The sequence below is a fragment of the Hippichthys cyanospilos genome, chromosome 6 (assembly GCF_059441005.1).
Source record: "Hippichthys cyanospilos isolate Australia breed blue-spotted pipefish chromosome 6, RoL_Hcya_1.0, whole genome shotgun sequence".
NCBI lineage: Eukaryota > Metazoa > Chordata > Actinopteri > Syngnathiformes > Syngnathidae > Hippichthys > Hippichthys cyanospilos.
The window spans coordinates 3,991,795-4,016,574 of record NC_142374.1 but is presented as its reverse complement, the minus strand read 5'-3'; the positions used below and the strand labels follow the sequence as shown (position 1 = coordinate 4,016,574).

The 24,780-nt window shown below is 37.5% G+C and overlaps 2 protein-coding genes across 10 annotated transcripts in view; one reads left to right on the top strand and one right to left on the bottom strand.

Moving 5' to 3' along the window:
• The window catches only part of LOC148421907 (F-actin-monooxygenase mical2b-like), a 63,103-nt gene extending 61,538 nt beyond the window's left edge, over positions 1-1,565 (bottom strand). For all 3 annotated transcript variants that reach the window (XM_088416338.1, XM_088416339.1, XM_088416340.1), the window contains exon 1: positions 1,388-1,565. The gene's annotated coding sequence lies outside the window, so the exon portion shown is untranslated. The remainder of the gene's footprint in view (positions 1-1,387) is intronic.
• A 3,104-nt stretch (positions 1,566-4,669) lies between these two features.
• Positions 4,670-21,926, top strand: LOC148421906 (dual specificity tyrosine-phosphorylation-regulated kinase 4-like). Of its 7 annotated transcripts, XM_088417204.1 has the most exons (14): positions 4,670-4,925; positions 6,937-7,116; positions 7,185-7,265; positions 7,355-7,518; positions 8,789-8,925; positions 9,939-10,079; positions 10,166-10,304; positions 12,846-12,921; positions 16,660-16,832; positions 17,332-17,392; positions 18,739-18,841; positions 18,932-19,032; positions 20,356-20,453; positions 21,772-21,923. In XM_088417204.1, the coding sequence occupies exons 2-14, from the start codon at positions 7,056-7,058 to the stop codon at positions 21,799-21,801; spliced, it is 1,365 nt and encodes a 454-aa protein (XP_088273330.1). In that variant the 5' UTR covers positions 4,670-4,925; positions 6,937-7,055; the 3' UTR covers positions 21,802-21,923. The 7 variants fall into 7 exon arrangements, with proteins under 7 accessions (XP_088273330.1, XP_088273327.1, XP_088273331.1 ...); XM_088417201.1 differs by lacking the exon at positions 4,670-4,925 and having other exon boundaries at positions 6,942-7,116; positions 7,202-7,265; XM_088417205.1 differs by lacking the exon at positions 4,670-4,925 and having other exon boundaries at positions 6,975-7,116; positions 7,202-7,265; positions 16,699-16,832.
• The last annotated feature ends 2,854 nt before the right edge of the window (positions 21,927-24,780 follow it).

Sequence of the window (24,780 nt, the reverse complement as noted above, 5' to 3'; positions counted from 1 at the left end):
GTCCAATACATTTGCCATGCATGTTTTTGGAGTGTGGGAGGAAGTCGAAGTGCCTGGAGAGAACCTACGTGGGCTCAGGGAGAACATGCAAAGTCCAACCAGTAGGGTCGGAGCGAGGTGGATTTGAACTTGGATCCCAGAACTGTGAGGCGGACGAGCTAACCATTGCCACACAGAGCCGCAAAGAAAAAAACAGGCACATACATACTAAAATCATCATTTTTTTTTTTTTTGTTTAAATTACAGTTGGTGTTTTTATGGATTCATTTGTGATGGTGTAGTGGTGGTATACTGTAATCATCCAGGCAATATGGATTTCGTTCACAGAGCGTGGTGGTACATACTGTATTAGTTGTTTCTTTTATGACCCTGTGATGGACTGTAAAAAGCCCAGGATAGATGTTCACCTTAAGCCCAAATTTAGCTGGGATATGGTCCGGCCTTTCTTAACCCTGAAGAGGATAAAAAATGTTGAAAACACATGTTGGTACCATCAAATTGGGGTTTTTAAGATACATTTGGAAGTGATCTCATTCTAATTGAAGCATATCAAATTCCAGGAGTTTTAATTTGTTTTGTTTTATGCACCTACAGGGGGTACACGGATGACCCAAGGGAAAAGGATTTGTTTTTGCCATGTGTAATTGTGATAAAAAGGACTGGTATCTTTTTTTTTTTTTTTTCCAGGCACTTTGATGCACTTGGGGTTTATCTGCTTAGACAAACCTTTAACCTGTATAAAAGCTGTAGAAAAGGAGTCAACCGTTGTTAAAATATGGTTTATATTGCTGATTCATTTTGTCAATGTTAAAAAGTATACAATATTGGATGCTCTAATACGACTTGCAAAATATCATTGAGAAGCATTGGGTTAGTGGAAGACTCTCTCGAGAATTTTTAGAGGATATAAGTTTCCCGCAAGATGACTTGTAGCTAAATCTTTGAGCAACGAAAATACCAAATGGCTGTACTCTTTGAGAAAACATGAAACAACTTGATACAGTAGATATGCAAGAGGAAAGTCATTTCATTTTTTCAACATTTCCAACAACGTAGGTAGAATTAGAATTTTAAGGTTCTCGACAGCGCGTGTACTCACTACCGCTTTTCGACAACTTGTCGTGCCATTACGGCTTGCCTGAATTAAGTCCATGAACATTACACCTTAGCTCGTGGCCTGCTTAAATTCACCTTTTGCGCCTCTTAAGTCGGGAAATGCCGCAAATAGAGCTGTAAACTGTTCAGAAGGTGGGCATTTAACATATTTGTAAGAAAGACGAGGAATTGACTCGAGAAACAGCAGTTAGGTAACAAATTAAAAATAACATTCCTGATGGGTATTAAGTCGTGCTCTCACTCGCAGTTCGGCTGATTGTCAACTACTTACCCCGGAGGCTCAATTCAGTGAAGTCAGCGACCAGTCGCAGTCTTTCGTCTTTATTTCACGTTGTCTCCCAAATAAATTCTCCAAGTATTGGCTCAAGTTGTCTTGAATTCCGACACGCGAGTATGGTTCTTGAGTAACCTGTTGACTCCTCACATGGTAGAAGGGCCAGCTGCCCTGAGTGTGCGTCTCCTCCACTGAATTGAATAGCGGCATAAAGTCAATTATCATGAGCAATCATGAGCTTCCGTCTTGCCTTTCAACATAAGACGTACAACTGAACAAGCTTTTCGGCATTGCGGTTTTAGTCACATTTTGTACACTGGATTTAGTTTTAACTTGAAACTCTCGAGGGGGCAGATTGACACGCCACAAAAATATACCGCTCACATTGCTGTTCAGTATTCACCACCATCATTGAGCTGCTAAAACGTTTGGTACAGATTAATCAGATTCCCCCTTTTAGAAGCATGCATCATAAGATTTTAGGCCATCAAATGACGGTATGTCATAATACACATGTCACGAGGATCTCACCTCATACAAATTCGACCATATTTTATCTCATGTGGATCTCACCTTATACAAATGTAACCATATTTCATCGGGGAGCCCATTAATCAATCCTGCACGTATAAATGTGGACATTTTCATTTGGAAATAGACCTTTTTTGGTTTTACCATGAGCAATGACACATTTTCACACAGACATGCCTGTTTTTGTCGTTATTGATTTATTTTGGACACAATGGTCTCAAATTTCCTCCAGCTGTTATGTAAATTGACTAGTGACGAAAACTAAACTGTTGAAAGGGAAAAAGGAAAGTGACAAACAGAACTGCAAGAATAGGTCATTGTCGATGGAAAAGCGTATCTTGTATAGATCAGTGCTTCTCAATTATATTTTGCCCCCCCCCCCCCCCCCCCCCCCAGGAAAAAGAAAACATTTCAAGCCCAACCTACTTGCCACGGAGACCATAAATAAAATTAACGATATCGATCCTTTTTTTAACATTGACAAAAGAAAAAAGCAATATAAACCAACAACTGTAAACTAAGTTATTGCAGCATTTATACAGGTTAAAGGTTTGTCTAAGCATAAAAAAACAGGTGCATGAAAAAAAGATGACAATCCTTTTTTTATCACAGTTAAATTTCACTTGGAAAAAACAACCCTCCAGGCGTCGTCTCGTACCCCCCCTCCCACACACACACACACACTATGAGAAGCAGTTTTAGACTAAGGCATTCCACATCTTAATTGTACTACATGAACAACACTATGATGTCTCATTCCGCCTTTACCCCAAATTCAATTGCTTGCTCTTTCACAATTTATATTGAGAACCACCTCCATAGTGACAGCTGAAAGGTGAGGTTGCCAGGGGTGTCACCAAAGATTTGGGGCCCCATCCAAACAGTTTCTACATATACGTTGTGTCTGCATTTGGGTCACATGCTATTTTGTCCTATCGCAGCTGAATTTTTGGCAAGAGGCAATTTAACCTGGAATCGTCACCACTGAAAAACAGGGCACATTTAAATAATCATTTGCGCTCACATTCACGTTTTTATGGACATTTTATTATTTCACACAAGACTAAATTGTCGACTGTTGTGAATGTCTTATATGTAGTTGTTTGGTAATGTCAATGCTCCAGTCACGCTCAAAAACAGATGGAAAAAGCTCGAGCACCACCACACCCTTTATGAGAATATAGTGTCAATAAATCAAATAAAGTAACTAATACCATTTTTACGTATTAACCTATGTGAGAATTCATCATATTTTGGCCCTCGGTCAGCAATCCATTTATCCATTTTCTGATTGCATGCATTCCATCAAAGTAATAATTTTATGTTTCATTGGTTAAGTTTACAGCAGTAGTGTATTTCTATTTCTCCACACTGTTCTTCTCATGTCATTATATCCATTTGGTTCCGCTCATCCAGCGTGGCGGTTTTAGGTTAGGGTTTTTAGCCAATTAGAATTCAGCTAACTTGTGCCACCAGGATGTATGAAATCTGCCTGAAATCAGACCCATTTGAGGGCATTCGCAAGCTACAGTTGCGGGCTTCTGTGCAGTGTGCAAAGACATACGTGCAGTGTGCAAATACATATGTGATCGATCACATATACATAGTTAATAAACAGTTGCAATAGCCAATGGAGTCATGAGGTGGCCATCTACTTTGAATGTGACGTGATTGGATGCTCACTGCAGAGAGACCGTGCAATGATGATCAACCGTGTTTACCGTTGAAAAATTGAAGTTGTTAAAGTATTTAAAAAAAAACAAAATACATGTTACTTAACCGAGCTCCTGCTATTGCTTGGGTGATCTGGACTAAAGGTGTAGCATAGAGCGAAGCTGTACCCGAGGATATTTAGCAGAAAAATCAAATCTACTCGCAACTTTCAGCGTTGGCGTCTGTCAATAGAAAAGGATTTATTCTTGGAAATGAAACGCACAACGACAAACTCTACAAGATATTTGTTTATTTCTGAGGAAAGAAAGAATAGATTTTGTATTGAAATAAGTGGGGAACAGCCTTTTTGGTGAGTCAAGCATTTGATTTATTTATTTTTATTTTTCATGTTTTTGTAATTTTATTTCATTCATATTCAATTAGTGGTAATTAAATAAAATGATGTTCGTGTATTGAACTGCGATTTGTAATTTAGCATACAATCTTGCTTCCCTGCTCTTGATGGACTTCATAAAGCTTTGTGGACAAATAATTTTAAATTAATTATTTTAAATTTTGGCAGTATCCGTATCAATATTTATGGTCATTTCATCTTTATTTTATATTAAATTGTAATTGCTTTCGTTCTGTCGCAAATGATTCTCCACGGACCGCTTTACACATCCAACTAACTGCCAAATCTCGAGTTTGTCCTTTTATAATGGTTTGATAATTTATTCTTCCTGCGTATTGTTTACCAAATGCTTGACATATTTTGTCCTCTTCTGCCCTCGGGTGGTAAAAAATTACTATGACAGCCTTCCAACATATACCCGTTTTATTTTATAATCGTATATTAAATGGCAGTGCCCCACACAATGACACTTACCAAATAAAAAAAGAATGCACGTTTGTTTTGGGTAAATGACTATCATGTTAATTATGTAATTCTAATTTTTGATTCGCATTATGTAAAAGCACGCTTGCCCACGGACAGATCTTAAAACCCTCAAGCGCCAAACTACTTTGAAACAATTTGTGACGCCGGTTTTCGACTGACGCGCGCGTGAGTTCTTGTCTGGTTTAGTCAGCGAGTCTTTAGACAAACGACGACGACGTCAGCAAACCTTTAAATCAAAGAACCACCCTGTGGCAACACGAGGTCTTCTGATAAAATCGTACACCACCACCAACGTATTTTCAGCTACCAAATGCAATGTTTACTTTTAACCATCTTGACATTAGTCAAGTCTTCAAGCAGAGGTGCTTGGGACTTGACAAGACAGCCCAAGGGGGGAGGTTCCCAAAACGACAACAATGTATTTACACAGCAATGTTACAACCCAATAAGGTACGTTAAATTTGAGTTTATTATTATTATTATTATTATTATTATTATTATTATTATTATTATTATTATTATTATTATTATTATTAATTGGGTTTTTTTCATACGTGCATGAATTGGCCAGACAGAGAGGAGTGCATTTAGAATTGCCACTGGAATCAATAGATCGACGTCAGTTCTGTTAAACTAACCCCACAAGCTTTTTCATCTCAAGCTACACTGTATTGCCCAAACATTATCGAGTTGTGTGTAACCCACGTACCTTAAAATCCACCAGCCCGAGAATTATAATACATTTATTGTAATAATTTGTTTCATAAAAGGGAGCTTGTATGTTGCGTTCATGAAGCACATATTTGGTGAATCATTCCAAGCCTTTATTTGTTTGTACTTTGGTGATTATGACAGAAAGACAAATAAAATTAAGTGATAACCTTGTTGCCTACTTTATCTCTCTGTCTATATGGTTAACTTGTCAGTCGTCAAGACCTTTCAAAGATTACTTTTTATTTTGTAAGCATACAGGACTGTTTCAGAAAATTAGAATATTGTGAAAGTTCTTATTTTCTGTAATGCAATTATTATTTTCTGTAATGCAATTAAAAAACAAACATGTTATACATTCTTGATTTATTAATAATCAACTAAAATATTGCAAGCCTTTTCTTATTTTAATGTTGATGATTAAGTCTTACAGCTTAAGAAAACAGCAAAACGAAATCGATCATTCAAATAATAATAAACTCAGTACTTGGTTGGGAATCCTTTCGCACAGATTACTGCATCAATGCGACGTGGCTTGGAGGCAATCAGCCTGTGGCATTGGTGAGGTGTTATGGATGCCACGAATGTTTCAATAGCGGCCTTTAGCTCATTTGCATTGTTGGGTCTGGTGTCTCTCAGCTTCTTCACAATACCCCACAAATTCTCAACGGGGTTCAGGTCAGGGGAAGTGGCAGGCCAATCAAAGACAGTAATACCACGGTCAGTACACCAGTTGCTGGTGGTTTTGGCACTCTGGGCAAGTGCCAGATTATGCTGGAAAATGAAATCATCATCTCCATAGAGCTTTTCAGCAAATGGAAGCATGTAGTGCTCTAAAATCTCTTGGTACACAGCTGCATTAACTCTGTACTTGATGAAAGACAGTGGCCCAACACCAGCAGCTGACATGGCTCCCCAAACCATGGCTGACTGTGGGAACTTCACACTGGATTTCAAGCTACTTGGATTTTGCTCCTCTCCAGCCTTTCTCCAGACTCTGGCTCCTTGAATTCCAAATGAAAGACAAAACTGTCCAGAGATTCCTTTCCATAGCCCAAGTCAGACGCTTCTTTCGTTGTCTTGAGTTCGGAAGTGGCCTGACCATGGGAATATGGCTATTGTAGCCCATTTCCCGGACACGTCTGTGAACAGTGGCTTTTGATACCTGGACTCCAGCTTCAGTCCGCTGTCTTTGAAGCGGCCCCCAATTCTGGAAGTGGTTCTGGAAGCAATTTCTTTTTGTCTTAATCCTCCTGATGGAGTGTGTCAGTGATGGTCCTCTAGACAGCAGTCAGATCAGCAGTCTTCCCCATAGTTGTGATTTAGTTTACTGAACCAAGCTTCAAGGCTCAGGAAACACTTGCAGGTGTTTCGACTAATTAGACAATTCAAGTGATTGGTTGAATAGCCTACAAGTATACTTTTTCATGATATTCTAATATTTTGAGAAAGGAGTTTTGAGGTTTTAAAGATGTAAACCATAATCATCAATATTAAAATAAGAAAAGACTTGCAATAGTTCAATTGATTTGAAATGAATCCAGAATGTATGACATGTTTGTTTTTTTGATTGCATTACAGAAAATAAAGAACTCCATCACGATACTCTAATTTTCTGAGACAGTGCTGTAAATGATGAAAACCTTTAAACAGTGCATCTATGCTGAATTATATAATCCGGGTTGTCAATTTATGAGTTTTGTTCACAGCGGCCTGAATATTTATTCATCTTTACCTTTTGAACTTCTAGATCTTTCCATCTTCACGAAATAACAAAGATCACCGAAAATCAATAAGATGTGCTGAAAAAAATGAGATATCACCACCATCAAAACATCCTGCCCCCCAGATGACTGAATTTGGCTTAATATGTCAAAAGATCAGCTACCCACACAACCATATCAATCAAGGAATATCCAAACCTTTTCAGGTCTGTACTAGACAAGCGTTGCAAATGTATCTGTATTTGTAAGTTTGTTTTATTGTAAATGCTTGCAGTTTGTCTTTCTATTCAGGCATACAGAACAACCATCAAGAACAAAATATTCACATTCAATTTACCTAGTATGACATATGAAAGTAAGAGCTCCTGGGAACCAGTCTTTCACAGTTATTGTTTCCACTCTGATGATTAATATGTGATTAACACCATCTTGATTTGTGCGCAGGTATTCTTAGAGATAACAGACGATACTTAACACCATATGAACAGATCGAAATTAAAGAATACAGAAAAGTCTGGTATGTTGGAAAAAAGGATAGTAAAATTCGGACCCAAACCACATCTGAGGAGGCCAAGGCATTTGATGATGACCAAGGATTCTACAAATCAGTATGTACATAACTATTTCATCACCTTTTTACTTCAAAAAGTATCCACCTTTCTACTGAGGGCTCACCGATTAAATTTAGCCCTTTGATTAAGTCATTGGCAAGTTAATTAAATTAAAAAAAACAAAACAAAGAACTTTCTTTGAACGTCTTCACAAACATTCAAAAGTTCATGACGTTTAAGAACAGAACTTCCCCTGAACTTGTGGTAATAATTCTGACAGGCAAGCAGTGCATTTGTGACGTGCGCCAATGTGTGTCATCATATGATTATCTTATTTCCCAAAAACAATTCCACTGCCTTTCCCCTCACTGCTTTGTTAATCTAATCCAGAAGTCACCATCATGGCCTGTTCTGCAAGCACCTTACGGGTGATAGGACAATGTGATTTTCTAGGAATTTTACAAACAATTGTACATACATAAAATTTCCATTACATAATACGCTTGATTTACATAGCGTTAGCCTCATTGTACTGGTTTCCTATAAAATTTAGAAATGCGATTTGGAATCCTTATGTTGACCTATGCAACAGCAAAAATGGATCACCTCTATATATCAAAAAACACCTGCAGTGCTTTGCTCCCAAAATATCAAATTTAAGTTTGGTCCCCAGAATATGCAAAAATGGAACATGAGGTATAACCGTTAGTTTTCAGGTACCTGTTCTGGTACCTGAAGCCACCTCCCCGTTTCGATCCAGAAGGCTCCCAGGATTAATGAGAAAATTTAAATAATTTGTTTTCTGTAAAGCATATGATCAGGGATGATTTATAGCCCTTTTTATTGCTCTGACTGAATGCCTTGAGTGTCAGACACTGATTGACTGAATGGGGTAATTGATGTAAAGTAGTCTTTCTCGTGTCACTGTCATTCTCCTTTTTTACACTCTTGATTCGTCCAACTGAGGCTCACATTGAGAGTCTTGGGTCTGCCTAGACTTATCTTTCCCCTGACTCCATCATCCAGTACTTGCTCATGTGTGGCTCAGTTAAACTTTTAAGAAATCAGAAGAGAATTCTTGTGTAAAGGGCCCAGAGGCAATTTCTGTTGTGATTTGGCACTGTAAATAAACATATATAAAAATACTACCGTAACACATTTTTTTCTTTCACATCCTCAAAATATCGAGCGATACATTCGTTACCACCTTCCTTATCTTGTCGTGATCTACTTCACAGGTACTCACTATGATTGTTTTATGCGTATCGGTGCATTTGAAATGCTGCAACATCCTACTAAGACTAATCAATGCCATTTTCATCAACAGAGGATTGGTGACCACTTAGGTTACCGCTTTGAAATATTGAGGGTGATAGGATCAGGATTCGCCGGAAAAGTCCTCAAGTGTAAGGACCACAAGACAACAATGCTTGTGGCGGTCAAGGTCTTTCGAAACACAACTGAGTAAGATGTCACCAAATTAATCAGTATTATGAATAGGCTACAGTTAAGTTTTGTAAAAATCAATTAATAAATATAATAATAATAATAATAATAATGACATTCATATTCTATCAGAAAGTGTTTGCAAACCTATGATTAGTAAATGGAGCTGTCGTGATAGTTATAAACTGGTGCAAAAGTGTGTTCGACACATTCAGTTACTGCTGTGCTTAACTCTTTCAGTGCCAAGAATCAGAATTCTTGTCTTTTAAAAGAGTAATAAAAATAAAAATCATAACATTCTTGTCAAGTACATTTTTTTTATGGAGGATAGCGGACTCCCTTGACTAAAGCTTATCTAATAAGCCAATAGACCACTGGAGTGATAACTGACCATCGGATGGCAGTGTTGTCACACATACAACACATATATTATAGATTTATTTATTGTGATTTATTGTGGGCTCCACCAAAATGGGCCCCACAAGTGCAAGAGCTCACCACAAAGACCGTAAAATCTAGAATTTGGTCCCCTTTGTGTACCAAAAACCAAGATACACACGGGTGGTTTTCCATAGTGCCGGAATCCTCACCTTAATCATAAAACATTTTAGATAAATGAATCATTTATTGAAAAAAAATTAGCTCATTTGTATACTTTACATTTTAAAATCATCTTGCGGGCCTGGTTAAATCCGTTTGCGGGCCACAATCAGCTTGCAGGCCGCATGTATGACACTCCTGAACTAGTCGGCCTTGAAAGATGACTGAAAACGCTCAAAATCAGCTGGCACTCTCGGTGTTGCCTTTCCGTATCACGCTCGGCACTGAAAGAGTTAATGCTTTCCATTTGATTGTCTTAAAATACACATACAAACAGTCAATTACTGCATAAACTTTACTAGGGTTGACAACTTGCATACAAATTTATATTAAATTGGAAAGGAACAAAAGCAGTCGCTCCATGCAATTAGTCACACATACACATAAAAGGACATTAAAAAGAATAATTCTAAATATACTTTTGTTTCCAGGGGTCATGGGTTTGCGGAAGCTGAATTGAAAGTTTTGAAGACCCTGCAAAAGTTAGACAAGAGCAACAGAGCCAATATTGTTCACATGAAGGAGTACTTTTACTTCCGCAGTCATCTGTGCATCACTTTTGATCTATTTGAGTAAGTTAACATTTTCTTTTTACCTTTGGATACAAAATTGTGTCTGCCTGTAAGAGAACTTTTAAGAAAAGATTATTTATTTTCAGAAAGGACCTCTTTAAAGCCCTAATGCAGAGCAAAATGCGCAGGCTCCACGACGGTGACATTAGAAAATATGCCACCGATATTCTTAAGTGTCTTCAAGTACTCAAAGGCATGAAGATTGTTCATGGTGACCTGAAACCAGTAAGGAACATTACAGAGTTGTTATTTAGCATCAGTAGATAAATCACACTGTCTTTGTTGCTGTTTTGGTTGATAGTCTGAGCCATGGGGAGGAACACTCTTTGTAGTTTGGATTTAAAACCTATATTTTTGGTGTCACCAGAATCCTGAGTTTTTCAAACGTACCTCTTAAACTGTATTGCTGAAAGCTAATGGCAGACATTAGCTTAAATAGCTTAACCATTAGCTTAGCTTTTTTTAAAGTTGATCGTCGCTCCGTCAGCCAAATTTTACTGGCACTTCCGTCTCGACTTCCACCTGTGGTCCCTCGCTCCGTCATCCAACAGTTTTTACCCCTCTAACTTATAGCTCATGCACTGATTTGCATTTCCTGGTTAAGTGTTGGAGTGATTGTAACTGACACCATTTTCCATATAGAGCTTGGGCTGAAGTTGATTTCTCATAGGGTGCTTCTCAAACACGCATCGAGGTGCCAGGATTGAGTAGACTTTATTGAGGAGCTACCATTGGCTATCTTAATTTACGGGATGTTTGAATCTCTGCGGAGGTCAAATGTTAAAATAAAAGCATGTTTTAATTTTTATTGCTTTATTCAATGTTTTCTATTTTGAATTGACCTAAAACGAAGCAGATGTTTGTAAATGTGTCATTTTGATCAATCACGAAGATAATCAGTCATGAATTTCATGAATTAAAAAAAAAAAAAAGAGATGAAATTCTAATTGAACTTAAGGTCTGTAAACAATCAATTATCCAAAATAATCAGGTTAATTTTAATTTTGATTAGTTGTAAATAAATTGATAAATTGTTGTGCTTCTTGTAGTTGCTTTGTCGCTCTGCCCCTTTTGTACGTACAGTGGACACGTTTTTATTTTTTCCCATGAAGCTCTAGTGAGCAACTAAGCTTATTCTAGTAAATCCCGTTTGTCATCACATTATCATGGGGTAATGTCATAAACGCTCAAAACCATACAAACATTGTGCTAATGCCTTATATACTGTTCATTTTATCTGTTTTTAACAGGTTTTTGACAAATGTATTATTTATGAGAGGTGTATTATACAGTGACGGTCCGTGACTTTCACATGTACGCCTTCAGTGATGTCGACTCTCGAATAACTACCTCTCATGCACACATGTAAGCATTACTGGGATACACAGGCTATTTTCCGGAGCATTTAAATGTCAATAAACCCGCATCTGTAACTAAAACTTGTCTCATTAAAACTTAAAACTTGCATCATTATATGTGATTCTGTCAAAACTTAAAAGAATTAATAATAATTTAAAATATCCACAAAATTTTATGAAGTCCAAATTCCAAATCACAGTTTAATATAAGAAGAACATCATTTCATTTCTTAACAATTAATTTTAATATGAACGAAATGATATAACACAAACATATTAAAAATCAAACAATAAATAAAGAAAATGCTTGCAGTCAACAAAACAAACGGTATTTTTCTTCACCTTTTCATTATTATTTCTCTTCACACTGAGATGTACAATGTACCCACTCGGGTGTCCCCATAAGGTTTTCAAAGCACCGTAGCGCATTGAGGAACTGAGATGTACAATACTGTATACCCACTCGGGTGTCCCCATAAGTTTTTAAAAGCACCGTAGCGCGTGTTTCCAGCCGTGCTTTGGTGTGTCGTTGCTGCCTTGGTTAAACAATTGAAGTTTGCAAATCCAGTGTAGCTCCAAACACCAAATCAATCCTTTGCAAACAAAAGGCAATCCCAACAGAACTTGGGACAGGTTAGCTAATAGCTACACAGTGCCCTTAAAAGAATCAGCTGAAGCCAACACCGCATAGCTTGCTTGTTGAGTATTGCACTGCCTTCCTGCAGTGAGCATTGACTCACGTCACGGTCAACATGAGGCCTCTAGATGGCGATCTTATGACTCGAGTGGCTATTACAGCTGTCAAGTAAGTATACAGGTCAATCACATACCCATCTGCGCTTGCGCAGAAGCCCACAACTGTTGAAGCAAAATGCGCTATGCCTGGCAACACAAGTTAGCTGAATTCTAATTGGCTAAAAACTCCACAACACTAGAAGGAGCGTAACCAAAAGGATATAATATGACACGAAAAGAACAATATGGAGAATAAGTTAATAAATTAAAAATGTATATAATATATATATTTAGTAAAAATGAATTTAAAATGAAATTGACTTTCATGGTAGTTTTTATAATTAATATAGTTTATTATAGTTATGATAATGCTGTCTGGTTATATTAGGCCAGCAGAGAAGGCCTTGCTGGCCCTGATGGTCCACCACTGGTATTAAATGAGAAAAAGAAAATGGGAATTAGATGCAATCAAATTGACTAGAAAGAAGTAGCTTGATAATGTCCTTATTTCCAAAATGATAATGACATTGCATGCATTATAGCCACAAGCATTTTTGCAGCTCCGTGTGAAGACCTTTTCACAAGATGTCATCTTTGCATTACGCTTTTAAATAAGGGGGGAACAAAACAAGATAGCTATACTATTTGTAATATCTAATCTTTCTTTTTACAGGAAAACATTCTATTAGACAAGGAAAACAATGCTGCAGTGAGCGATTTTGGAGGCTGCATTTTTTTGAAAGACAATGGCAAGTGTATCTTTTTCAACTAAATGTCACAGGTGAACATTTAGTCCCTGCAGTGAGCATACAATATGAAATAATGGAGGCAAAGTTAAAAATTATGACTGAAAAATAGACAAGGCTACAATTACAAATTTGACCTTTACCTTTACATGACATAAATTAATTTGTACTTTACCTGCATTGTTGTACAAAATAGTTTTAGTGCTTGAATATTTTGTGTACAGATGAAGAAAAGTTAAAAAAAAAAAACTTTCAAATGATGTTTTTTTCCACTTATAAACATGGTATGCTGATTAATTGTGGAATATGAAATCCCCCCAAAAATTCACCTTTATTTAACATTCTCAAGGGCTGACCATTTTGGCACTTGCTGTCAATTGAAAATGACATCACCACACATAAAGTGAACATCACATGACCACACCCAAATCAGTTAACAACAAAATGTAGTGTCTGTGTGCCCTGCGAGTGGCTGGCAACCAGTCCAGGGTGTCCCCCGTTTCCCACTCTAAATCAGCTGGGATAGGCACCAGCAAGCCTGTGACCCTTGTGAGGATAAATGGCTCTAGAGAATGGATGGATGGAGGACGGACCGGACCAAACCAGACGGACCATCCATGCATAAATAGCATGGCATATTTATATATGGTGCTGTGAAAAAGTACTGCCACCTTTCTGATTTTTTTTTGTTTTGTATTTACATCACTCGCAAAGGTTTGAAATATTATATTGCTGGCACAAACCAATGATATACAAAATGCAGTTTCAAAATGATTGTAATTACCAAGAAGGTAAAAAATACAAAGATATCTGAATCTACATAAAAAAAAAAACCTACTGTACATAATGGAAAGTTGTTGAGTCTTTTCCACTGCTGTGGAAGAATTTTCAACCATCCTTCTTTGCAGAATTGTTTCAACTCCGTCATACTGGGGAGTTTTTTTTAGTCTGTACTGTCCACTTAAGGTCACACTACAGCATCTCTATTGGATTTAAATCCAGACTTTGTTTTAGCGTATCTAAAACCTTGATTTGAGTCTTTTTGAGCCTTTCTGAAGTGGATTTTTTTTTAGTTGCTGCCCTGCTGCATGATCCCAGATGCTTGCCTTTGAGGGCAAAAATTGATGCGCGGACATTCTCATTTAGGATCTTCTGGTAAACAGTAGAAATCCTTTTTCTGTCAATCATAACATGTCCTGGTTCTGAGGAAGCAGAGCAGCCCCAGACCATCACACTGCCATCACCATGCTTTACTGTTGACATTTATGTTCTTTTTATTAAATGCCATGCCTTTTTTAGATCAAACATAATTGGCTACACAACTTGGAAAAGTTAAATTTTTGACCCATCAGTCCACAGAATACTCCTGTAAAAGTCTTGAGGCTTATCAAAATGCTTTTTGCCAACTGGAACAGTTCTGGATAATGGGGCTGGTAGTTCGACGCAGCCTTACAGCCTTGGAAATTGCTTCCTAGCCTTTTTCAGATTGATCACTTTTTACTCTCCTTCTGGACTTTTTTTTTTGCTCGGGCAAGCTGTGTTTGTTCCTGGGAGTTTGTAGACTACTTCACTTTGTCTTACAGTATATCTGACAAATTCCATAAAAGTAATTTCTTGATTCAACAAAGGTGGTGGCAATCAGGTTGGTCCTGGCCTTTGAAATGACTTCAGCTTTCCCAAAACTCGTAAGCTTGCATTTGACTCATAATTGTGTGAATTTGATTCCTCTTTTTTATTGCGCCCATTTTTTGACACGTTTACACTCATTCCCTGTTCATCCTATTCACAGTGTTCCAATTTCATATCATTCCAATTAATCGTGCGATGACTGCTTCCATTTTTCTTATTCCAAATATACAGATTTCCCACAATTCCCTGTTTTCTATGCCAAAAATCCCATTGACTTAACATTGGGTGATTTTACATTTCATACTTAACAGCTTTCACATTTCATATTCTCACTATTTAGCTCATTCATCTCGCCTTAGGGATGATTCCCATCATTCCAGTAATTCATACATTACAATATTTTCCCATTAAACCATATTTTTCCCCCTTTAATATTTCAAAATTAATTTTCAATGGGATTCCCCATTTCACACTTTGAATTTTCCCATTTCACATTCATAATATTTTCATTTCATCTCATAGATCATTCCCATCATTCCAATAATTCATACATAATAATATTTCCTACAATTCCATATTTTCAAATCTATATCCCAAATTCGTATCCAATGGGAGATTTAACATTCCCCATTTTGAGCGTTCCCATTACACATTCACAAAATTTAACTCATTCGCTTCGCCTTAAGGACCATTTCCATCATTCCAATAATTCATAAATATTAATATTTTCCCCATAGTTCCATAATTTTCACCCAAAATAATTCATAATTCTATCCCAATGACATACTTAACGTTTCACATTTGAAACTTCCCCATTTCACATATAGATCATTAAATTCATTTCTTTCACATTTTCATCATTACTATTATACTATTATACCATACCATGCCCGCATGAAAAATGCAGGAACACTGTATGTATATATATATATATATATATATATATATATATATATATATATATATATATATATATGTTCAGAGGTGTAAATAACGGGTCTTGCTCCATAAGAAGGTGAAAATTGCAGATCGACTAGGTCGGGGAGAGCCAGTCACACTGTGGGGGCTGACTTTGACCTGTTCACCACAAAGAGCAGTGGAAGAACAGTTTATATTCAAGTAATAGAGGTAGTCATCTTATTCATGACGCGTATATAAATTCTGTAGTGGTTGACACGTACAGTTTTTTACGAACATCAGACATGCAGATATGGTACATTTAATGTGTTATTAAGCCATCATGGCAGCCGCTCAAATGTATTGTTATCATTGCGTTCTTCCACTTATTTGAAAATGTATGTGAAGTGTGCTTGGTTTAATATATAGCATTTCAAAATTTCTTGTACAGCCTGGATTCTATTGTTTTTTTGGGATTTTAACTAAGAAATGGGAAGAACAAAGGCCCACATTTGTGACCTTGATTTTCTCTACTTCACTGTGCACAACTGTTAGTGTGTGTGCATGTTCATGCGCTGTTTACATTTTTGCTGGTTCTTTCTTCATAAGAGTCTTCACTGTAGCTGTGCGTGTGTGTGCTCATGCGCTTATATTCATGCGCTACTGTCACCAGGTAGTCCCGCAACGGCGCTTGCCACGTCGTTGCCCCCCATCCACGACCTGTGGTGGTCCGAGTGAGGTCATGGTCTATTTATTCTCAGTCTAGTGATCTAAGCATTTATTGAGATTAGGCCGAAAAAAATATTGCAAACATTGATGTGAACCCGCTTATTGTTGACTTGATTATTGTTATGTGTTTTCACAAACCAGATTTATGTTGTGGAGCTCGGTTTTGAGTCGTTGACAAAAAAGACAGAAATGTCCATTTGGGCATTTCTACAAAAATCTCATTAAGGTCTCAAGTTTTATTTCCCAGTAGCCAAGAGGTTCAAATTGTAATTGACGTATGAAAATAAAAGATTAGTAGATGATGTGCACCATTGAAAGATGAATGAAGCCAAAACTTCAAACATGATATATACAGTACATGTGAGTGTAATTGTTATTGTTTTATAGTGATCAATGGCAAAAAAACAAGTAAACCATGTTATATGTGAAAAGCAAAGGAAATTAATCAGAAGCTTATGCATCTCTCTCTTATATGATCTACCGCAGATAGACCTACGATTTACACTCTACCATACATGTCTCCAGAGTTGCTCCTCGGGAAAACGTCTACCCCAGCAACTGACATGTGGAGCCTAGGCTGTATGTTGGCTGAACTCGACAGAGGCTACGCTCTCTTTAGTGGCCATACCAAAGCAGACATGTTCTACTCCATCACAAGAGTAAGATTCCGATTTATAACAATTGCAAGCCTGAACATAATAAATCTAAAACAGGGGTCATCAACATCGGTCCTCGAGGGCACCTATCCAGCATCTTTTCAGTGTAACCCTCCACCGCTGCACCTGATTGGAATGATCATGGTCATTGTTGTGCTCCTGTAGAACTTCCTGATGAGCTCATCATATGAATCAGGTGCAGTGGGGATTCAAGATTCAAGAGTTTTATCGTCATATGCATAGTAATACCACACTATGAAACTCTTATTCTGTTCACTTTCCCATGCAGACAACATTCCATAACCAAACAAATGATAAGGTAGGCAATACAACAGCAAACAAACAAAAAAAAAACATTAATAGAGCAATAAGGGCAGTAATGGTGAACCACTAATAATTGAGGGGGAGGGTTGCACTGAAAAAATGCTGGATAGGTGCCCTCAAGGCCTGGAGTTGGTGACCCCTGATCTAAACCAAAGGACTGAATATCAATTCATTTCAGATTCTTGGCCTCCCACCAATGGAAATGCAGATTGAAGCAAATGAAAAAAAATTCCGCATCGGTAAGCACAAAAAAACACACAAAAAAATCAAGCACGTTTTCTTCAGGAAACTATGAAGAGGTCCATGTCACACCCACACACACAGACAGGCAGGCCAACAGACAGATGTGTTTTCACAAAATCAGGCTTAAGCCTCAGAAAATCAAAAAATATATGGTGATATATTCTAATTTTATACTTAAAAAAAGCAATTCAAAGATGAAAATAAAATTCTAGTTACACTTCATTACCTTTGGAATGATATATAATACATGGAGGTAGCTCCAAAATTGACGAAGTTACAGCAGTTTGAATGTTGCCAAGTTGAAATTCTTCATTTAGAAAAACCTGTGTCCTGAATGTTTTCCAAGTCTATCTTTGCAATGCACCCGATTTTTGTGCAACACACCTGATTCAAATAATTAGCTCATCAGTGAGCTCTGCAGGAACTTCATAATGATCCCGACCATTTGAATCAGGTGTGTTGCAAAGCAAGACTTGGAAAACATGCAGGAGACAGGCCATCATGTACTGGAGTTTAACAGTACAGGAGTGAGGAAAAGAACAAAACATTTTTTGGGGGGTTTTAGCGTTCCCATATTGCAGAGTATTGTCTATGATGAAGGCCTACGTGATTTGTCATCAACATCACAATAATTGACATTAAGGACCAATCAAAATCATTGCATTTACATTACAGTACAAACAGCAAAATACAGCTCTGTCACAAAAACACATTTTTGCTTGTTATGTCCAATTAGTTTAAACATTAAATTACTTGGGAAATGTCGTCTGAGAGGAGTAACTGTGATGTGTAGCTGAATGGATAAAAACAACTTATGATCTGTGCACTCCATCCATCCATCGATTACAATTTGAACCTTTGAGCTGCTGGAAAATCAATGTCAAAACCTTAAGGAGGAGGTTTTTTTAGACTCCCAAAATGGACATTTCTGGGCAAAATTGATATTTTTATCAATGACTAATAATAAACCAATCCCCATGATATACACCTGATTTAGTGAAACCATCTCATAAATCAAAACTGCAATTCACTTAAAAAAACAACAAAAAAACAAAACCTTTTTCATAAAAACAACTTTGTAGCATATTCCATTTGGGTAAGATGTCATGTAAGAAAACATAAAAATATAATTAATAAGAGCACATTTGTTCATAATAGCTATTGTCAAATCAGTTCCAACATTTTCATGCCTTAAATTACTTTTCTTTCTTTCTTTCTTTCTTTCTTTCTTTCTTTCTTTCTTTCTTTCTTTCTTTCTTGCTTGCTTGCTCGCTCGCTTGCTTGCTTGCATTCTTGCTTGCTTGCTTGCTTTTTCTGCCTGCCTGCCTCCATTTTTTTGCAGGTAGCCCGGACATTGAATCCTCAAAAAAGAAAAAAAATACACTTGCAATGAGGATAAGGTCAAGCAATCCAAAGTTTCTGGACTTCATTTCCTACTGCTTGGAGTAAGATTACGTACAATGACACACACAGTGGCGCAAACAGCAATCAACCGTATGTTCATTTCCCTTAATTACATGTATAATGTTCATCAGATATGATACAAAGAAGCGCCTAACGCCAGAACAGGCTTTGCGTCATCCTTGGATCTTAAACACGGATGCAGCCAAACCAATCAAGACAACTATTAAAATGAGTGAGTCAATGTTAATACAGACCTCATTAAAATCTTAAGACTAGTTGAAAAATAGCTCAAATTTACTTTTTAAACATTTGTATTTTAATGAGATTTTAAGTAGAGCTGTAATATGTCAAGGCAAGGAATAGAAAATGAACTGAAATAGGTTGTTTACAACTGATCAAACATTTAAGACTAGGCGCTTAAAAAACTCTCTAAACCAGACTTAGAAATGAGTAGCTCTTTTGTAAATCACTTGAAAAAAGTCAGTTATGCATGCTTGATGCGAGTGTTGCCAGGAAGATCGTGTCAACATTGCTTCAAGTGGTGAAGATTGCTTTACCAAGTACATCAAGTGTCTGGAACAGATGACCATTTTTATAACCTTCCTTTGCTATCCGTCCCGACATCTTTTCTATGGCATTTAAATCAAGGGATGGAAGTTGGAAGTAGGGGTGGGAATCTTTCACTGGAACGGGGTGCATGGTGAGATCAGCGCGCATATGATGCACTATGGAAGCTAACAGGAAGCGGATGGATTTCTTTTTATCTTTAATATCCTTTTGGGGACATTTTAAATAGATTTAAATTGTAGTAAATAAGAATCCTGATTGTTATGTGAATCAATTTTTGGCACACCCCTGGTTGGAGCCCATCTGAATCCCCCTACTCATTATTGCATGTTACTTTTTATATATTTATTTATTTATTGCCTTTTTTTGTTTATTTGAGTGACAGTCTAGAATTTTAATCAGCTGATAAAAATGAGCAGAAAGGAAAAGTGTGGCTTTTTTTCAACAGGTCTTAAGATTTTGATCATCTCGGTGAAATATTTCAACCATTTCTTTGAAGTCTCTAAATGTACAAACCTTGTACCAATGCATTTGGTACAAGCTGTGAATTGAAAACACACGCACACATTCATATGCAAGTTATTTTTCAACTGATATCCAAATGAATACGCTACAAAGACAAGATATTTCTTGTTCAAGCTGATAACATTTATTTTTCTCAGTATTAAACTGGTAAACTTGATTGTATCAAGAGAACATTCATTTAGAATTTTATGGCTGCAACACGTTTCAACAGTTTGGACAGGTGGCAGAAAAGAGTGAGAATGTTGAGGAATGCTCATCAAACACCTGTTAGGAAAATCCCAATTAGGAAAAGCTGGATCCCATGATTGAGGACAATGTTCCTCAATATACAATTGCAAGGAATTTGAGCTTTTCATCACATACAGTCCATAGTATCAAGGGTCCTATAATCTGGAGAAATCACTGCATGTAAGCGGCGGGGCCAAAATCTATCATTAAATGCCTATGACCTTCGATCCTTCAGGCGGAACTGCATCAAAAACCAACATCAATATGCCACAGGACATCGTCACAAAGGGTCAGGAAAACTTCAGAAAGCAACTGTCAGTTGGCATGACATTCGTAAGTGCCCGAGTTCGTCGAAGATGGACTGATGCAAAGTGAAAAAGTATTATGTTCTGGCTTGGACATGTTTCCTCTTTTGGGGGGATTGTGGAAGCTGTGAAAACTGGACTTCTTTTGTATGTCAAGTTCAAAACTCAGCGTATGAGTCCGATGGGGCCAAGGGCATGGGTAATCTGTTAAGGCACCATTCATGTTCATGTTAATAGGTACATACAGGTTTTGGAGAAACATGGCACCATCCAAGTAACATCTTTTTATGGACACTTTTTGCTTATTTCAAGACAATGCCAAATGTTCAGCATTGTTAAAACAGTGGCTTCGTGTTGTAAGATTAGTTATATGTTGCAATCCAGCTCTGTCTCCCATTCAAAATGGGTGGTGCAAAATGAAGCAATAAATATGACAAGGGAGACACCTGACTGTTGAACAGACGAAGCTGTATATCAGGCAGGACTGGGAAAGAATTACACCTGCTAAGCTTCACCCACCTTTTGTGGAACATGATGCAGCCACAAAATTTTAAAGCCAATGAGCATTTGCAAAAAGCAATTGAAGTTTATCATTTTGAACATTAAATATGGTTAGGGTTGTAAATATGTATTGTATGTAATCATTTACATATAGGTTGAACATGATTTGCAAATCATTGTGCTGTTTTTATTTACTTGCAACTGATAAACTGATATCAAATCTTTATCGTTTATATGGCACATTTCATAAATCTGAGTTTAACTTTTCTGAGGTTTTAATCATGTTATATTGTTGATTTATCACCCTAAAGACCCCCCAGAGTGTTATTTCCCTTCATAGATCTATTCCTTACTTATTCTGCGCTCTCAGCACCAGCCCAACCAAAGCAGATAATTGTGACTTGCGAGAGACCTGGTGATGACAATCAATTTCTGTAGTAAATAGTCAACTCACAAAATGAATTGTTGTTATGAATACTGGTTTCCAGCGGGACCGATTTGATTGACGGTTGAGACTGCTTTCAGCTTTCCAATTCTAAGGTGTGTGTAAAGAAAAAAAAAAAAAAAAGGAAAGAAATGGTCCTTGGTCCGACTGAACGTCCTGCATGACACAGTGTGGTCTTTGAAAATTTCCAACATGCTAAACTAGGTTTGCATTGACGCGGAATTGATGTGCCAGTGTTTATGCCTGAGTTTATGTGCACGGCCTGCAAAAATAGGGCCCGAGGTGTGGAAACACCTCAGGTTAAACACACTTAACATAATGGCACATGATGAGCACTCACAGCATTTTATATACCAAAGTTTGAAAATAATAATTCACTTTTTTGTACTCCCCTACACAGGTGTCAAAGCAGCCAAAACCAGCCTGCTAAAGAGAGACAAAATCGCACCACCGCTGTTGCAGCCATTGGTACCACATAAATAGTGACGCCTGAACATTTGGACACTGGCACTGGGATTACTACGTGTGTGTGTGTGTGTTGTGTGTGTGCGCATATATATATATATATATATATATATATATATATATATATATATATATATATATATATATATATATATATATATATATATATATATATATACTGAGTCACTAATAGAATTTAGAGAGGAATCAACAAGAGGCTTAAGCACTCGCCACTGGTTTGCAAAGCCTTAGCTTCCAAGACTCTACAGAGCCATTCCAAGAGACTACAGAGCCATATAAGTAATCCCTGAATTGACTGAGAGAATGCCTACAACTCAGTACCCCACAAATGGATACAAGAGCACATGGCATCATACAAGCCAACAGGGTGCTGGTTCATCAAGTCATTGCTGAAACAACAGGAAGCCAGCTCCAGGACCAAATGCAGCATATGCCAAGAAAGCACATTTTATTTATTGTATTCTACAGTGCCTTTCTACCTCAACGGTACCCACCAAATGATGGTGTGTACACACCAAGCATCTAGAGTGGGTTAATTAACTTGCTCAAGAATATTTGGACAAAGACTTTGCAGTTCTGATCTGTGCAACCCTGTCTACCTTGAAATCCACAAAAGATAACTGCAAAGATGGATGCAGCTGTTATGTGATGCATAAGGAGGTACTGACTGGAGCGACGTCTGTCAACGTGATAAGCCAGACAATATATGTGCCAAGAGTTATCAAATACAACTTGGTATTGACACTGGACTAACGGCTGCTGGCATAAAGAAAAGAAACTTGACAATCCACAAAAGGTTCCAAGTTAAGCATTGTGAAGGTAAGAAAGTCAGTACCACAAGATCAGACAATGAGGAGCATCTCTGAATAATCGGATCAACCACAGGATTAACTGCGTTGGTAGTGTTCCTGTTGGAATTTTGTTTAGAGGTGATTGGTAATCCCCATATTGTCTCTTTATTGTTTATTGTAGAAACAGTTCATTTTCCTGTCTTGAGAAAGATGGGAGGCCATATTTTGTATTTTTCAAGATCAATTTATGCAAATTAAACTGGTTATTTTTTCACATCTGGCATTGTTCCAATTTTGCTTGAGTTTGGTCCGTGATAGACAATGTCGCTACATACTGTATACAGTAGATTCAATATTTTCAAAAGCGAAACAGGAAGCATGGGTTCAGTTCCTACACTGCAGTTTCATGCAGGAATGCACATAACTGGTTTGCAGGTATGCATGCACAACAAATCACTGATGCGTAACGTGGCACGCATCACTTTGCGTATTTGCATTTCCTACCTAGTTTTCACCCATGATGTCATCCGAGCCTGAGTTGAACATTTCTTTTCCCTAGAAGGTTGCTCTAAGGCGTGCCATTAGCTTGAAGCACGTAAATGCAAGATTTACAGTTCATGACCTCAGCTAGCAGATAATACCGGTGTGTTTGATACAGGGTCAAACATTTTCTGTCATTATTTGACAGTTTGAAAAGTGTATGTGAATGTAGGCTGACAAACAAGCTGGTTTAGATGTATTGCCTTCTTGTGGCGAGACCAACAGCAGGAACAACGCAAACGCGCGTCCCATGCCGTCCTATTCTGTTTACTGAAGTGGCTTTGGCTAGCTGGGCTGTGTTTTCTGGTGAGATTGTTTACGTTGTCACTTTACAGTTGATTGAGAATTTACCTCTGACTTTCTTGTACTAAGTAAACTGGGTCCCGAACGGACTGTGCAAATCACGACGACTAAGTAATCAAACTTTTCAAGGAAGCGGGCTGGCTGTGTGCACACTGCTAATGTGGGAGCGATGCTAAGAAGGATATTAAGGAAGACAATGAAAGGGTATGTGCCAAATGCGATATTCTGGTACTTATGTGATTAACCCACGAAATGTTATGTGCACCCCTGTCTGTGTGCCATGTGATTGACTAGCAACCAGTTTAGGGTTTGTGTTGAAACACAAGCAACCAGTTCAAGGTTTGCCTGAAGCAGCGTCAAATTGTCTTCTAACAGTGATGTGTTTCACACACGATGCCGCTGTAGTGAGTCTCAGACAATAGCAATGTAACTGCCTCCCTCAGGATGACACGATGAAAACCCCATCCACAAGCCTACACAGCTGATATGTATTCAGACCTCGTCTATAGACTGCATCAAGAAACCTCTCCCTCCTCTCTCTGTTCCTCATTTTTTTCCTGCATCATCTTGGTAGGATCTCTAGCATCTTGTAGGAAATCAAGGGGAAACCCCTCTCACCTGCGTTCGATATAAAGGATAAGGCAAGTAGACTGCATCGCTCATCACATTCATAGATTTAACTTTGTAACAGCATGATTGCCAGTTATCCCATTATAGGTGTTTTCAGGAAACATGGCTTATTAAAAAGATAAATTCCAAAGAAAATATACATCAATTGTTTATTTTATGTGTGTTACTTTAACAAAGAAAAATGTACATGTTGAATAGTTGACTGCATAACACTTAACTATCATGCAAAGTCACTAACAGTATATAGTACAAAATAAGTAAATCTCAATGATGATCATCAAATTATCAAATCTGCATGGTGGCAATAGGAATCAGCTTGATTATTCAAAGGTCCATACTGAGATAACCAGTAACAAATTGAAAATTACGATATTGTAGACAATTCGATTCATCACCACAGCTCTACTCATTTTTCACACAGCCACTGTTAACAAATGTACTGTTAATTTAGTCTGCAGGCACCCAGAATTCAGGCTTCCATGACGCTGTGCACTGGTTCTCACAGAAAATGTACTTTTATTACTCAAAACACTGTTTTGTTCATATAACAGAACAAACCCTGGGAGATCTTAATGGTTCTTATTTCATTTTACTTAATTATTCAAACTGAAATTTGGAGCATACTGGAGACACACGTGTTTATCTCTTCCAAATAGGTA

What these genes read in the sequence shown, in the direction of transcription:
- LOC148421906 (XM_088417201.1), top strand. Translation starts at nt 7,036, where the DNA reads ATGACTGAATTTGGCTTAATATGTCAAAAGATCAGCTACCCACACAAC. An exon ending in TTCATGGTGACCTGAAACCA is followed by an intron (nt 10,305 to 12,845) that starts GTAAGGAACATT and finishes TTCTTTTTACAG; the next exon opens with GAAAACATTCTATTAGACAA. An exon ending in TGTCAGTTGGCATGACATTC is followed by an intron (nt 20,454 to 21,771) that starts GTAAGTGCCCGA and finishes TCCCCTACACAG; the next exon opens with GTGTCAAAGCAGCCAAAACC.